Consider the following 13747-nt stretch of genomic DNA (forward strand, 5'->3'; position numbering starts at 1 on the left):
GCAACAAGTGACACACAGACGAACACATACTGTACAGTGTATCACACCAGACAGTGAACATGGAAAGGGTTGGTCATATACAAAACTATATAACGTTAAATAATATTAATTGACATTATCATTTTACTAACTGTAATTAAGAAAATAAACTAAAAATGCCTGACTGACTCTTAAATGTGCAAAGAGTAAGGTATGCATATTTTAAATCTATCTATTTTAATACGTTTGAATACAATTGGGGGAAATGTGCAGATTGCAGACATATTGAGATGTGGTATACATTTGACTGATATTAATTATAGTTTACAAGTCAAATGTGTGAATTGCTGCAGTGTTCCAGAGACCAATTGAGACATTCATGTAACAACTGAGAGGACATGATGACAGCACTCCTGGTAAGGGACATCCGAACACAATCACATCTGTACATTCATAAAGGTAAAAACACATTTGGGTTAAATATCTCAAGACAAAAATGACGAGTCTCTCACTATGGATGATGCGCTCAAATATATGTTAAGGAAACAGCTGGTTGTGTTTGTTGACATGCTGTCTGGCTCTCTTCTGTCTCTTGTTCGGGCTAAAACGTGCCTCAAGTAAAAGCTAGGACTGTGTAGCGTGCCATCTTGCTCAGAACACAGACGGAAGTTCAGGCAGAGAATGAAACTGTCATGTTCGCACTTTATTTCCGCCATCATTTACGAAAAGAACATTCCGGTGTGAAGTCAACGCTTCCTAAATCAGTAAACACAGTAAACACAACGCTGCCAGCTGCTGCCTCTGATGAAGCTCGTGCACTCTTTGGATCCACGTAAGAAAGAAACCAGCAGCAGGTTTTCCCGATAACGTTACCTGTTCAGAAAGCAGCTTTGTCTCATTGCGGAAGAAGTTTCACGCGTAGGCGTATTTTGTTTCAAGCTGTTTGGATTTACCGTAAAGCTACGGACAAGTTTAAGCTGCAACTGACACGGTTGAAGTTTGCTTTTGACGGGAAACTTGTACCGGGAGACGCCGTCACCGACAGCTGTCAGAAAGCTGAATAACCGATTAGATCAAAGCAGCAGTCTGGGTGAGCTAACATTTCGGCTAACATTTCAGTTTTTCTTTTAATTAATTTGGTAAACTGCTAACTAAACTGGTTAGTTGTTAACTAGCATATTTAGGTATTTGCTGATTAAATTGTTATGTTATTAAAGTGTCAACTAACGTTAGCTGGCTGTCAGTTGAAGTAGCTAACGCTAAATAATAATAACTAGCTAACTATGTAGGTTCACTGCAGTGGTACACTGTAACAACATGTATTCAGTTACTGTGCTGCAGTACACATTATAAGTACTTTACTTGAGTATTTCCATTATATGCTATTTTACACTTCACCACATTTCACAGGCAAATATTGAACTTGACGATACATGTATTTGACAACATTAGTTAGTAGTTACTTTGCAGATTCATATCACAATACAAAATACAACTCAACTAACAAAGACGTCTTGTCTCTCTCCCCAGTCTCTGTTAATATTTTAGCTAATTCTTTGTCTCTCTGTCTCTTTCCTCCAGCATGTCAGGGATGACGGCCAGTACAACAAACTACCTGTGGTCTTTACAAGATGTCCTCGGCCAAGGGGCTACTGCCAGTGTCTACAAGGCACGCAACAAGGTAGCCACACTGTGGATGATTTTTATTATCTTAATAGCAAACTGTCTAGTTTTATTCCACTGAGCAGTCACATCACTACTGCCATTATCTCAGATGTTTCAGCCTAAAAGTAGGCTGAAAAGCAACACCAGGATGTGTGCTAAGAAAGGTTTGTGGTTGCTGTGCTGATGTGGGCCATTCTTACATGGCGCTGTGACGAGTTATGCTGATGTAAGTGTGTGTGTGTGTGTGTGTGTGTGTGTGTGTGTGTGTGTGTGTGTGTGTGTGTGTGTGTGTGTGTGTGTGTGTGTGTGCGCGCGCATGCAGAGGTCGGGTGAGCTGGTAGCCGTCAAGGTGTTTAACATGGTGAGCTACAACCGCCCCCATGAGGTCCAGATGAGAGAGTTTGAGATGCTGAGGAAGCTCAATCACAGCAATATCGTCCGGCTATTCGCTGTGGAAGAGGTAAGGCTACCATGACAGGAGGAAAAACAAAAGCAATGACAAAGGAAAACACAACCAAATTAATTTGGAACATAGGATAGAGTTTGTCCACCTGGTCCCTGTCCTCACTTATATTAGCAGTTTTAAATGATCCATTATGGGATTCTTGCAGCTCGCCTCCTCATTTCTCTCTCTCTCTCTCTCTCTCTCTCTCTCTCTCTCTCTCTAGCTGCCCTCTAAACATAAGGTGCTGGTGATGGAGTATTGTTCAGGAGGAAGTTTGCTCAGCCTGCTCGAAGAGTCAGAAAATGCCTTTGGCCTGCCTGAAACAGAGTTCCTCACAGTTTTGCAGTGTGTAGGTGGGTATATATATCTTTGTATATCTTAATATTTTCATACATCCAAACTGAAGTATTCCTCCCGTTCTTATCTTCAGTGCAGGGGATGAACCACCTGCGTGAAAAAGCAGTGGTACACCGGGACATTAAGCCAGGCAACATCATGCGGCAGGTCGGAGAGGACGGCAAGTCTGTTTACAAGCTGACTGACTTTGGAGCAGCAAGAGATCTGGAAGATGATGAGACGTTTATGTCTATCTACGGAACTGAAGAGTATCTGGTAAGATAATAGTTTTGTGCTATATGGTAATGAGCGCATGCCTCCGTGTAGGCTGCACAATGCTAAACACTTTTTTTTTGGAGTCTTCCAAATACAAAACGTACAGAATATAGAAAAGAGTAATTACAATTTATTATAGAGGAAAAATTCTAAATGTGTCAATAAACAAGACACGGATCTGAGAACATAACACACTTGTTGAAGACGATGAACAACAAACTAGATGCCCACAAGAAATTACATTTTTATAAACCACTTTGATGTCTCAGCAGTTGTGTTATGGAGACTTGTCTCCACCGTGTGGTGTGCAGAGCTCTCTTTATATGATTCATATCACTAATACTTAAAGAACATGAGGTGACGTTATGAACTGAAAATCTTTCTACTGTCTCAGTGGAGGGGGAAGCGCATTCATGGTCACCTAATGCCCTGTATAAATCAAAGTATAATGAAAGAATGTGATGAAATGTGTTGCATCAATAGAAAAGGTATGAATGCACCCTATTGATGAACAGTCACAAGATTATTGCTTCTCTCAGTTCAGTTGTTCTCCTGGGAAAGCTCTCCAGGCTTGGTAGCAGAAACAGCATTGCCTTTCAGTGTTGTAATAATAGCTTGTTCTTGAGAAAAAAACGCATGTTATTCATTTATTTATTTGCCGTATCCATTTTTACAGTCACGGGTACAATCCAGATTTATCCCCCCTAAATCAGTTGCTTCCTTTTTATATTCTAGTTATTTGCTTACAGTCTATGAGCGGTAATTTTCACACTAAATCATATTACTTTAACTGCTGTAAAAGTCCTATTTCCCCATATAATGTTAGCTTACCCTCTAAACTCTGATCTGAGTTTCAATGTGTTGCATGTGTTTGGTGGTTTGTTACGAACGCCACCATTGCATGTGAATCTACTTGAAGCTTGATGTGAAAATCATCATGTGTTACCGATGTTTGTGTTAGTGGCTGTGGTGAAATAACTGATGATAATCAATGAGACAGGCTCCGTGGAGCAAGGCAACTTGTATTATTAAGACTGGGTGGCCCTCTAGTGGACAAATGGGGTATAGGACTATTCATAAAAGCAACTTCACTGTTACATTTCTGCCTGCTACTAAATTGAACATAATAAGAAAGAGACTCCTGGGAAGAGAATACATGTTAGGGCAAGAATACTGCTTTCACATGTTACTTAGATAATACTGAAGATTAGATGATCTTAACTACTATCAACATATGAAGGTACAATGACTGGATATCCCCTCTGCAGACTTACTTGTGTCCTCTCTTCTTACTATGCGTGTGTGTGTGTGTGTGTGTGTGTGTGCGTGTGCGTGTGTGTGTGTGTGTGTAGCACCCAGATATGTATGAACGTGCTGTGCTGCGTAAGCCTCAACAGAAATCCTATGGCGTGAGCGTAGACCTGTGGAGTATTGGTGTGACATTTTACCATGCTGCCACTGGGAGTCTCCCTTTCACACCGTTCGGAGGACCCCGCAGGAACAAGCAAACCATGTAAGTGAACACATTAGGTGAGAGAAAGTAAATCCCAGACCACACATTTCTGTTAGCAGCATTGAGTTTCAAACTTCACTCCTTCAGTCATAGTTAATGAAGTCATTTTTAACAGTTTTTTATTTCCAAAAGAAAAAACATTGATATGAGATTATGACTTTGAGTTGGGTCTCAAATGATTCATTTTAAACTCAATCTCCACCAGCGAACTTCCATATTGGAAAGCGTACCACTATGAAATCAGTAGATGACATTCTCTCACTGTTAATGTAAAAACCCCACTCGACCAGTTTAATTGTGCCAGCTTCGATTTCCCCTTCGAGAATGATGATAATCGGTTCTTCAGGAATCCTGGGGAATCTGGCAGAACGTATCCTTCTACGATCCAGCCGCCTGACTTTTGTGTTTTTGTTGTGTAGGTTCAAAATTACAACAGAGAAGCCTATGGGGGCAATAGCTGGAATACAGCGGTTAAAAGACGGGCCTATAGAGTGGAGCTACCACCTCCCTCACAACTGCCAACTCTCACAGTATGTCAACAAATTAGCATTTAAACACACATCTCACGACTCTTTTAATAAGAACACGTGATGCTAACTTTGTCTTGATTGTCTCCATCGATTTCTGTCCCTCTCTCTCTCTCTGTAGGGGTCTGACAGCACAGCTGGTTCCAGTACTAGCCGGTATCCTGGAGGCTGACCAGGAGCGGTGTTGGGGTTTTGACCAGTTCTTCAAAGCCACCTCAGACACACTGCTGCGGCAGCCAGTTCACCTCTTCTCTCTGCAACAGGCAATGGCGCATTGCATCTACATACAACACTACAACACGTAAGTCTGCGCAGGCACGTCGTCGAACACATTATTCAGATCAAACACCAATAAAGCGGTCCACAGATTACAGGACTGTTTAACTCGTAGAAGACAGATTCAGACTTCAGGAAACTCTCAAAACTGCTCATGTCATGTTCATTTTTCAAAACTAGAGTTTCAAACTGCTGAACTTTACCCATATTTGTCCCGGAACTAGTTTGTGCTCAATTAGGGGTTTTTGTTTACTGTAAGTAAGGGGGGTTTTAGAACAAAGTGGATCCATGTAAATGAGGTAGTGCAAGGTGAGATCTTTCTTTTGAGTTATTGACAATATGATTCATCAAGCCAAAAATATCAAGCAATTGCAGAATTATGATTATACTCTTAATACTAATAATAGAAGTAGATGATGTGATCATGGCTGGAAATTATTTAGTATAATATGATGATGGGACAATATAGGATTTTATCCTATATTGTATTATTATGTATTATTGATATACACAAATTATATATATATACATATATATATATATACACAAATTAAAAGCCACCACATCTGCGCCGAGTTAATTTGTGCAAAATTACTCGTATAGCAGTAACTAGTAGCTCTGACCCTGACCTTGAAATGGAGTCACGTTGAAGAATAAGACATGACATTTAAAAAGCTGTCTAGCAGCTAAAAAGTGCTCTCGATCCTCTCAGGGTGTCGGTATTCTTTGAGGAGGTGGCGTCTCAGACTGGTATAGGAGTTCAGATGCAACATCTGCTGTACCTGGGTCACGAACTCCCTCTGGAGGGCAGCATGAAGGTGGTCAACCTCCCACGTACTTCACCTGCCCGGCCCCTCATTCTGCTGAGCTACGAGCCTGAAGTAAACTCCAGCCTGCCCTTCAGGGAACGTAAGACGATCAATCACACGCACACCTTTTGATATGCGTGTGTGAAGTCTCAAGATTTGCTCTTCTTCAGTCTTTGATATCCTCTGAGGGAGAGATGAAAGAGTTTTGGTATGAGGTGTATTCCAGCGTCACACTTCTTCAGACAACACACACTTTTCTTTATGAATCAGCTGCACATTTTGTTGAGTAATGTGAATGCATTAGATAAAGGCAAATTATGTATAAAGCATTAGTTAAAAATGAAAGTAATCACATTTGAAGTAACGTGCATACAAGTGTTACTGCACACACACACATTTAACACTGTTTCCATAAGTCATATGTTTTTGGGTTGTGTGTTTTCTCTCCTCTGTAGCAGAGACTCCAATCATCCCATCCAGGTTTGACGTTGTTGCAGACTACAACTTCTCCAAGGTACTGCTGCTCCGCTGGTTTTCTTTGCCAGCCATGCCTGATGTTCATTTTTAATTAGAATGTTTATGTTTTACAAGCATCCCACCCATTATTTATTATCTCCTTTACTCCCCCGCTTCTCTGTAGGTAATAGTGGGAGTGGTCCACCAGTATGTGAGGATGGTACAGTTGCTGCACACACACCAAGAGCTGCTTCTGCAAGGATACTACAGCTACATGTGAGACACACACACATGCTAAACTAAGGGTTATTTCTCTGAATGCATTGATGTACCTCAGAGGTCATGTACTGCCTCCAGGTAAAGATCCTCATCGAACTCCTGTCCTGATTTCCTTCTCTCTCACACTCTTATTGTTCTTCAGGATGAGGCTGCGCAGGGAGTGTGACGAAGCAATGCACAGTATCGCGATGATCACCGTTAGACTGCAGTCTTGCCTCAACGTAGAACACAGAACACACACATTGTGAGTTTATCTACACACTGAGCTAAATAGTAAAGGGAATCTGTGTGATGTAGTTTCAGACGGCTCTCTGTATGATCTTAACTGCTATCAATATATGTTGTGGATTCTGAGAGAGGTCATATGTTGACAAATGTAGACCAATCACATATTTTATAACTGTTTATCTTTATTTTTCCTAGAGATCAGTATGATTCTGAAAACCAGGGTTCAGCTGATGGCAGGCAAAAGCTGCATCTGGTGAGTGGAGGCGGTCAGAAATATCACAGCATGACTGATGAGGGAAATGGTGATGGGAATGTGTCTTTTTTCAGTATTTCTATATCATTATTCCTTCATTAATGAGTATATAGCTGGAGAATTGAAAAGGGATGGCATGCATCAAAGCTTGCACACTTTTAACCTGATTGATGGTCAGCTATTGGCAGATATCATTTACTTATACAGATAAATGACCTTACTATTGAGTAGGACTGGGTATTGTTTAATTCTATTACTAATACAAAAGGGATACTTTTATCAATGCCTTACTTTAAGAAACCTAAACGAGTGTTTCTACTTTACCCCTTTTCCCCAAACTAAGCCAAACCTGTCGGACACATTTCGATCGGCTCTAAAAAGTGATGTGGATTGACATAAAGTTGTATTTACGTGCGAGATTCAAACTACCACATTGCAAAATATTGTATTCTTAACCCCAGGACTAATATCACAAGTGAGTGGAAAGACTGAACAGACTGAATAATTAGTTTTGTTGCAGATTTGTGATTGTGTTGATTCCTTTGCTTCCGTCTGTACAGGTCAGAGAGCACTTGCCTATATACGCTTCCGGAATCCAAGAGTTTCAGAACCGCCTGGACCATCTGCACATCGAACAGGCCAAGCTAGCAGAGACGCTGGCCAATGACAAGAGGTAGTGCAGGCACGCGGCTGGGGTTCAAAGCTTCGGGGTGACCTCATGGGTTTGTGGTGTTTGAACTGTGACCTCTTGCCTTCCCACAGCTGTCAGAAGATGGAGATGCTGCTGCAGAAGATAACTGCAATTCATCAGCATTATCGAAAAGACCGACTAACTGGCAGTGTGTATTCTTTTGTTGGTATATATTCTTTTTGTACATGGTAAAATGTACATACCTTTTTTGTTTTATCGTTTCTTATTCTCACCACAGACTTGTTATACAACGACGAGCAAATCCACAAGTTTGAGAAGTGAGTATGTGTCCAGCACACACAGCTGCTGTCCCGCTCACCCGGACTGTGAGGGATGTTATTATGAGCTCTCCTGTAATCTCCTGTCACTCTTCCATCCCAGAATCCACCTGTTCGCCCACATTAAGCGAGTGAAATCTCTCCATAGAGAGGACTGCGTGCAGAGATACAAAGAGCTTTTGGCCTCAACAAGGACGTGGAGCAGGTCAGAGCACACCCAACCACTCGGACTATTTATTTACGATAAGATAACCGTTTGGTTTGACATTCACACGGATGATGGAAGCTTATATGAAGAAGATTAACACAGGACAGGAGGACTTTGCTTTTCAGCAATCCCTCTCAAACAGATTGAATTGGTAGTCTGCATTATTAATCTTCACTTCACACTTGTTTAGCAAGTGATATTGAGATTATTAGTTTCACTCTATACTTCTTTAATTCCTTTTCAATTCTGTTCATATAAAGCAATCCATATTACATTTTTTAAAGTAACATTTATAATGTTAACTTTGCATAATGTTGTGGTAGGTGTGACTTGATCTAAATCTATAAATAAAGGGATACATTTCTGTTTATCTAATCTCTTACTACTCGACCCATCAGCGTTATATTTTTGGGATTATTTATGACTGTTTACTCAAGGACCTCTCGTGGTTGTGGTGATTCATAATTTTAAAAAAAGACTATTTTATTGACTGTTTTGCATCTTCATTGACTGCTGACCTCCTCACTCCTCTTAAAGGGCCAGTAGCGGCCACGAGTGATGATCAACTGCTTTAGTAGCGGAAGGCATTTCTGGCAATCGACTAGTTTGTTGCAGGACACATTTTGGACATTGTGGTAGCTCAAAAACTGAAATAAAGAAGTTGGTCTCATTTTCAGGTGTGAATGTGTGTGTAGATGCAACCAAAGGGTTCTCATACAAACGTCATGTTACGTACCCACCTAATGCTCCAAGGTTACAGGGGAACATTTGGTAACTAAATCACTTTTTGTGAACTAAAAAGTTTGCTTAAGGTAAAGTTGTGTTTTGATCATGAGAGAAAGATACATTTATGATGAAAATGTATTTTAGAAATTCAAAACTGTGTAATTGGGGATTTAATCTTCAAATATAATCAAACAAATGTCAACACATCAAAACATTTCCCCCACTGGTTTTCTCTTCTGTTTTGGGATAAAGCGAGACATTGGCATATTTAAACATGGTAGCTTTGACTTGCTGAAGTTTGTCCCTTCTTGTATTTGCAGTGTTTTACTGGAGATGCAGACCCGACTGCAGGGCTTCAACTCTTTCTCCACAGGCTTGTTGGCAGACCTGGAGATGAGTGAGCAGCACCAAAATAAGGTCCATATTTCACTGTATTTGTGTTGAAGATCTCTGCAGCTAAGATCAAATACTGTAACATAAACATATGCACAAAGACATGAATCTGCAATGATAAAAAAAATTTTTTTTATTATTATTAATTCAGTGTTATTGATGTCACTTATGGATCCTCTCAGTGATGTAATGGTGCAACATCTCATCTGTCCTCCTCAGGCTCTGGACAGAATCATTTCCACGCTGCAGTCCAAGCAAACTGGACAACAGCCTGGAACTGAACCCAAGGACAAGGACCAGATGGTCTCTAGGTGTGTGTGTGTGTGTGTGTGTATGTGTGTGTGTGTGCGTGCGTGCGTGTGTGTGTGTGTGCGATAAAGACGGTTGCCCTGATAACATATCTCTCTTTGTTCTAGGATGCACCATCTGAAGGAGGAAATGGATATTTTGGTGAGGGAACTACATCGTAACAACAGCATTATCGAGAGGTTTGTTGAGTGACCAACCTCCTGTCTCTGTCGAAACTCTCCCCCCTATATACAGTCGGTGAGAAAGGACCATGTTGATTGTTTGCATTTGTTTTGTCCTATAGTCTGGGGGCAGTGAACCCTACAGCCGCTCTGGAGCCGAGCTTGGCCCGACCTTCTACACTGTGACCAAAGTGCCGCATCTTTGCATCTCAACTCGCACAAACACACACGCACTCTCTCTCTGACAAGCATCTCATTTTATCATCCACTCATAAACAGCTATGGACAATGTACCGGATCTTCTTTCAAGGACCGGCGGCAGCCCCGTGCTGTGAGAAGAGGAAGCAGGCGAAGACAATCGATAAAATGTGAATCTCAATTTAGAGATAAGATGCACAGAATGCAGGAGGAGGAAATGCCACTGATGGATTTTAAGTGTGTGTGTGTGTGTGTGTGTGTGTGTGTGTGTGTGTGTGTGTGTGTGTGTGTGTGTGTGTGTGTGTGTGTGTGTGTATAACAGTTCAATACAAACCTCATTAATGCCTTTAGTGTTATCGTATTTCTAATAGGCTGCCACAGTGATGGACCGCCAGGATAAAGCAAAAATGAATGCACAGACAGCTGCTAGACTACTTTTGTAAGGCCGAGTTCCTCCTTTGTCCCACAGAAGAAGCACTGCGGAATCTGGAGAACCTTAAGTGCTTAATTTAACCAGACTGACGCGATATATCTCTGTATGCGTGTGTCTGTGTGTGTTTTTGAGGGCTTGAGATGTCTGCTGTCCTTTTCCTCACGGTTGATCTTTTCAAATGGTTCCATGTGACTTAATTTCTTCTTTTACTTCAATCATATTATTGTGAATGAATAATGATAGATTACATCACTGATGGCCAGCGTCTCCAAGCACTCAGCACTGTTGTTTTGAAGTGACATTTGTCTCTGTTCCTTTTTGATGTTTGACTTGAATGATAAGTTATTTCCTTGTATTTTATCGAAGCTTTTACTGTTAAAGAAAAAGAAAAAAAAAATCAGGGAAATTTGACACTCACCACAGTGTCTCCTTTTTAACAGAAGTACACAGTCCAGTGACAGTACAGCAAATTAACAGTGTGAAATGACATTAGCTAGTGTGGGTCACACAGTGGGGAAATCCCAGGGATTGTTATTTGTTTATAAAAGGGTCACAGGTGATGCATGATGTAAGAGAAAATTTAAAAATATACTATACTTATAAACTTTTTTTGTTATATTTTTAATCTCTTTTGTTTTTGTCTTGAGAAATGATGTTCTCTCACTTGATGAAGCAACGCAGGCTGAAAAGTGAAAGTAAAAACACTTCATGTTCCCTCTTGTAAGTCTACAGTGGTCACATTCGTCTGCGAGGATGAATCCCCATCTTCTGAAAAGTCAATAAGGTCCCGAATGACTGTGACAACCGTACACTCATATTCAGCCGGTATCAATTTACTTTCACTTTAAATTTGATGTGGTTAGGTGTAACTGAGTCGGGAAGATAAAAGGTCTCAAACAAAAGAGAACAAGTGAGCTTTTGTGACACTGCAAAGGAACAAAGAATGAAATTGAAAGTTCTTCACTGCAGCTGCGTAGGAGTGATGTTGGTTTCCTCACGCCGGGGGCTTTCTTGGTTAAGTTAGGGGGACTAGCACAACTCTCTGCGGTTTTAATAGAGTCATATGACATGCTCTTGGCAAAGTGGAAACTTTGATAACTTTCCTGTTACTAACCCACACAAACAAGTCTTACATTGTGTGTTTATCACTTGATTTGACATCATAGCAATATCTAAAACAGTCTGTAGGCTTGCTGTGCTATCTGTCCTGTTTCATACCTTCACATCAATTAATAGTATATCAACTAGTATAGACTTTTTAAGTAGTAAACCTAATTCCTCATTATTATTATTATTATTATTATTATTATTATGTTTTGTGTGTCATACTTCTTAATCCAGTTGAGATTGTGGTATATGGTTTATGCCAGTCTACTTGTCTGTCTTTAATAAAGTAGCTTCAGAAGATTATTACTATGACTAAGTTTAGATTAATTGCCTGGTAGCAAAAGTGATAAAACGGCTAACAAAATTACAATGAGTCATTATGGAGTGAAGTGTTGTTATCCTGTGCATTAGTGGTTAATAACGTGTTAAATAATGCCAAATCAATCCTACAGAACAAACTAGAGAATCATGCGCGCTCCTGTCGCTTTAAAAGGTGCGCGCTCGCGGCATTTAAATCTGTCAGATCCCTTGCGTCACTACTACACGCTTGTCGCGGGCGTGAGTTGAGTTTACATTCTGGGCACGGAGTAAAAACACGCACTAATACACACTCCAAACAGACAAACACACACGTTACAAAGGAACAGCACAATGGCGTCTGTGAGTGTGGTGGGGCAGCACCCGGGTCCGCTGGGCGGCAGAAAGAAAATCACCCTGCCGAGGAAATCTTCCTGGGAGAAGATGATGTTCAGGAGGAGCTCGGGGAGCGGCAGGGAATGCGGGTCGGTCACTAATGAAGGACAATCGGGAACTCATCCCTTGTCTCCCAGACCGGCGGGAAAAACGGCGGTGAAAGGAGGAATGATGCCCGGTGCAGGATGCGGAGCTCCTGCTGCGCCACGTAGCCCGGACCGGGACCGGGAGGGCAGCATGGACTGTGAAGGGGGCACCGCAGCCGGGTCTCAAGGAAGTCAAACTGTGCACATCAGCAGCGACTGCAACAGCTACAGCGACTGTGACTCAAACCGTAACACAGGTGGTCGGAGGGGGACTTCGCTCAAGAGGTCGGGCAACAATGTCATGCCAAGCGGAGCGGTCACGAACGGACACAAAGGCGCGCACCGGCACCGAGACGCGCCAGAAGGGAGACGGGACACCCGGAGCGGAGACAGCAGACATCAGAGCATCTCCTCTACCGTGACAGCGAAAGGACACAGCGGCAGTCTCTCGCTGGAGCGGTTTACACAGGGCAGGACTGGTGTCGTCAGGCTGGCCCGCACCGAGCCTCCCCGCAGGGAGGCCTGGTCCATCTTTCCCCGGGGGGTGGACCCTCGGGTGAGGACCGAGAGCGGCGAAGGACACCGGTTCGAGTCCAAGCCCTGTACGCGGGACTGGTGTGACGCCTGTAGCCGTCAGATCACTGCACAATCACTCAAGTGTGAAAGTAAGTAGTTAGAGTCCTCCAAATCATGTATTCCTCTGTTGTCAGTGTTGGCACTGTGTTACATTATGTGAATCCAAAAGTCTGTCGGTTGTATTTATTCTCCCTTATTAAATGTTTCTGGTAGCTATAATGTTAGCTTATTTTATGAAGAGGCACAAGTAGCCGAGTGCTAAACTCATCATACTGGTAGCTGTATGTTGAGACACAAAAGAAAGTGTGCATGTGCCTTTGTGACTGAGACAATATGACAGGGAAGGACATTTCCAAGCTCCATCGACGGAGCCAAAAACCTTCAATGGAAAGCCCATTATCTTGTTCTTCCAGCTTCGCCTCCCAGAGTTCTAACTCTGGGATTTGCAGCCTTGGCTCAAAGAGCGAGGGAAAGATAGTAGAATTAATAGTGGTGCATTGGGGGGGATCCAGAAACAAAATGGAAAATTCTGTAAATCTCACACTTGGTGTGTCTAAATTTGTGAGTGTGTATGAAAGTATGCATTTTAGTTTGATTAGGATGAGATAACTATTGTTCCAGGAGGCGTACATTTGTATACAGCTTTGTACCTTCATTGTGCCTGATGTAGCTCCAAAGTCACATACCTGACTGTATAATATACTGGACTGCTGAGGGGTGCTCAGGCTCTGCTGACATCACCCCACCTGCAGAGCTTTGGGACACAGACAGTTTGGGCCAAGCCAATTTGTCCTGGCAGATATGTGTTTAATCTGGACCAAGTATACACATGTACAGACAGACACC

General features: G+C 41.9%; 2 protein-coding genes across 3 annotated transcripts in view; both read left to right on the top strand.

The window, feature by feature from the left end:
• Positions 1 to 599: 599 nt before the first annotated feature.
• Positions 600 to 11064, top strand: ikbke (inhibitor of nuclear factor kappa B kinase subunit epsilon). 2 transcript variants are annotated; one of them, XM_029432402.1, is made up of 21 exons: positions 600 to 1069; positions 1561 to 1660; positions 1967 to 2104; positions 2313 to 2442; positions 2520 to 2701; positions 4054 to 4214; positions 4634 to 4744; positions 4863 to 5042; positions 5730 to 5926; positions 6282 to 6340; positions 6467 to 6558; positions 6704 to 6805; positions 6985 to 7042; positions 7603 to 7715; positions 7805 to 7881; positions 7972 to 8011; positions 8115 to 8216; positions 9266 to 9362; positions 9558 to 9649; positions 9755 to 9788; positions 9931 to 11064. In XM_029432402.1, exons 2-21 carry the CDS (start codon positions 1562 to 1564, stop codon positions 10051 to 10053), a joined length of 2187 nt encoding a protein of 728 aa, XP_029288262.1. In that variant the 5' UTR covers positions 600 to 1069; position 1561; the 3' UTR covers positions 10054 to 11064. The 2 variants fall into 2 exon arrangements, with proteins under 2 accessions (XP_029288262.1, XP_029288263.1); XM_029432403.1 differs by lacking the exon at positions 600 to 1069 and having other exon boundaries at positions 1562 to 1660; positions 9755 to 9826.
• A 1030-nt stretch (positions 11065 to 12094) lies between these two features.
• rassf5 (Ras association domain family member 5) overlaps positions 12095 to 13747 on the top strand; it is a 30445-nt gene continuing 28792 nt past the window's right edge. Inside the window, exon 1 of the mRNA XM_029432212.1 lies at positions 12095 to 12990. Coding sequence (XP_029288072.1) covers positions 12198 to 12990 — 793 coding nt within the window. The 5' untranslated portion in view covers positions 12095 to 12197. The remainder of the gene's footprint in view (positions 12991 to 13747) is intronic.

Source organism: Cottoperca gobio, chromosome 5, assembly GCF_900634415.1.
Source record: "Cottoperca gobio chromosome 5, fCotGob3.1, whole genome shotgun sequence".
Taxonomy (NCBI): domain Eukaryota; kingdom Metazoa; phylum Chordata; class Actinopteri; order Perciformes; family Bovichtidae; genus Cottoperca; species Cottoperca gobio.

Bases quoted from the DNA above. Each gene is read 5' to 3' on its own strand.
- ikbke (XM_029432402.1), top strand. From the start codon at position 1,562: ATGTCAGGGATGACGGCCAGTACAACAAACTACCTGTGGTCTTTACAA. The intron at 1,661-1,966 runs GTAGCCACACTG...GCGCGCATGCAG, and splicing joins TCTACAAGGCACGCAACAAG to AGGTCGGGTGAGCTGGTAGC. The intron at 4,215-4,633 runs GTAAGTGAACAC...TTTGTTGTGTAG, and splicing joins CGCAGGAACAAGCAAACCAT to GTTCAAAATTACAACAGAGA.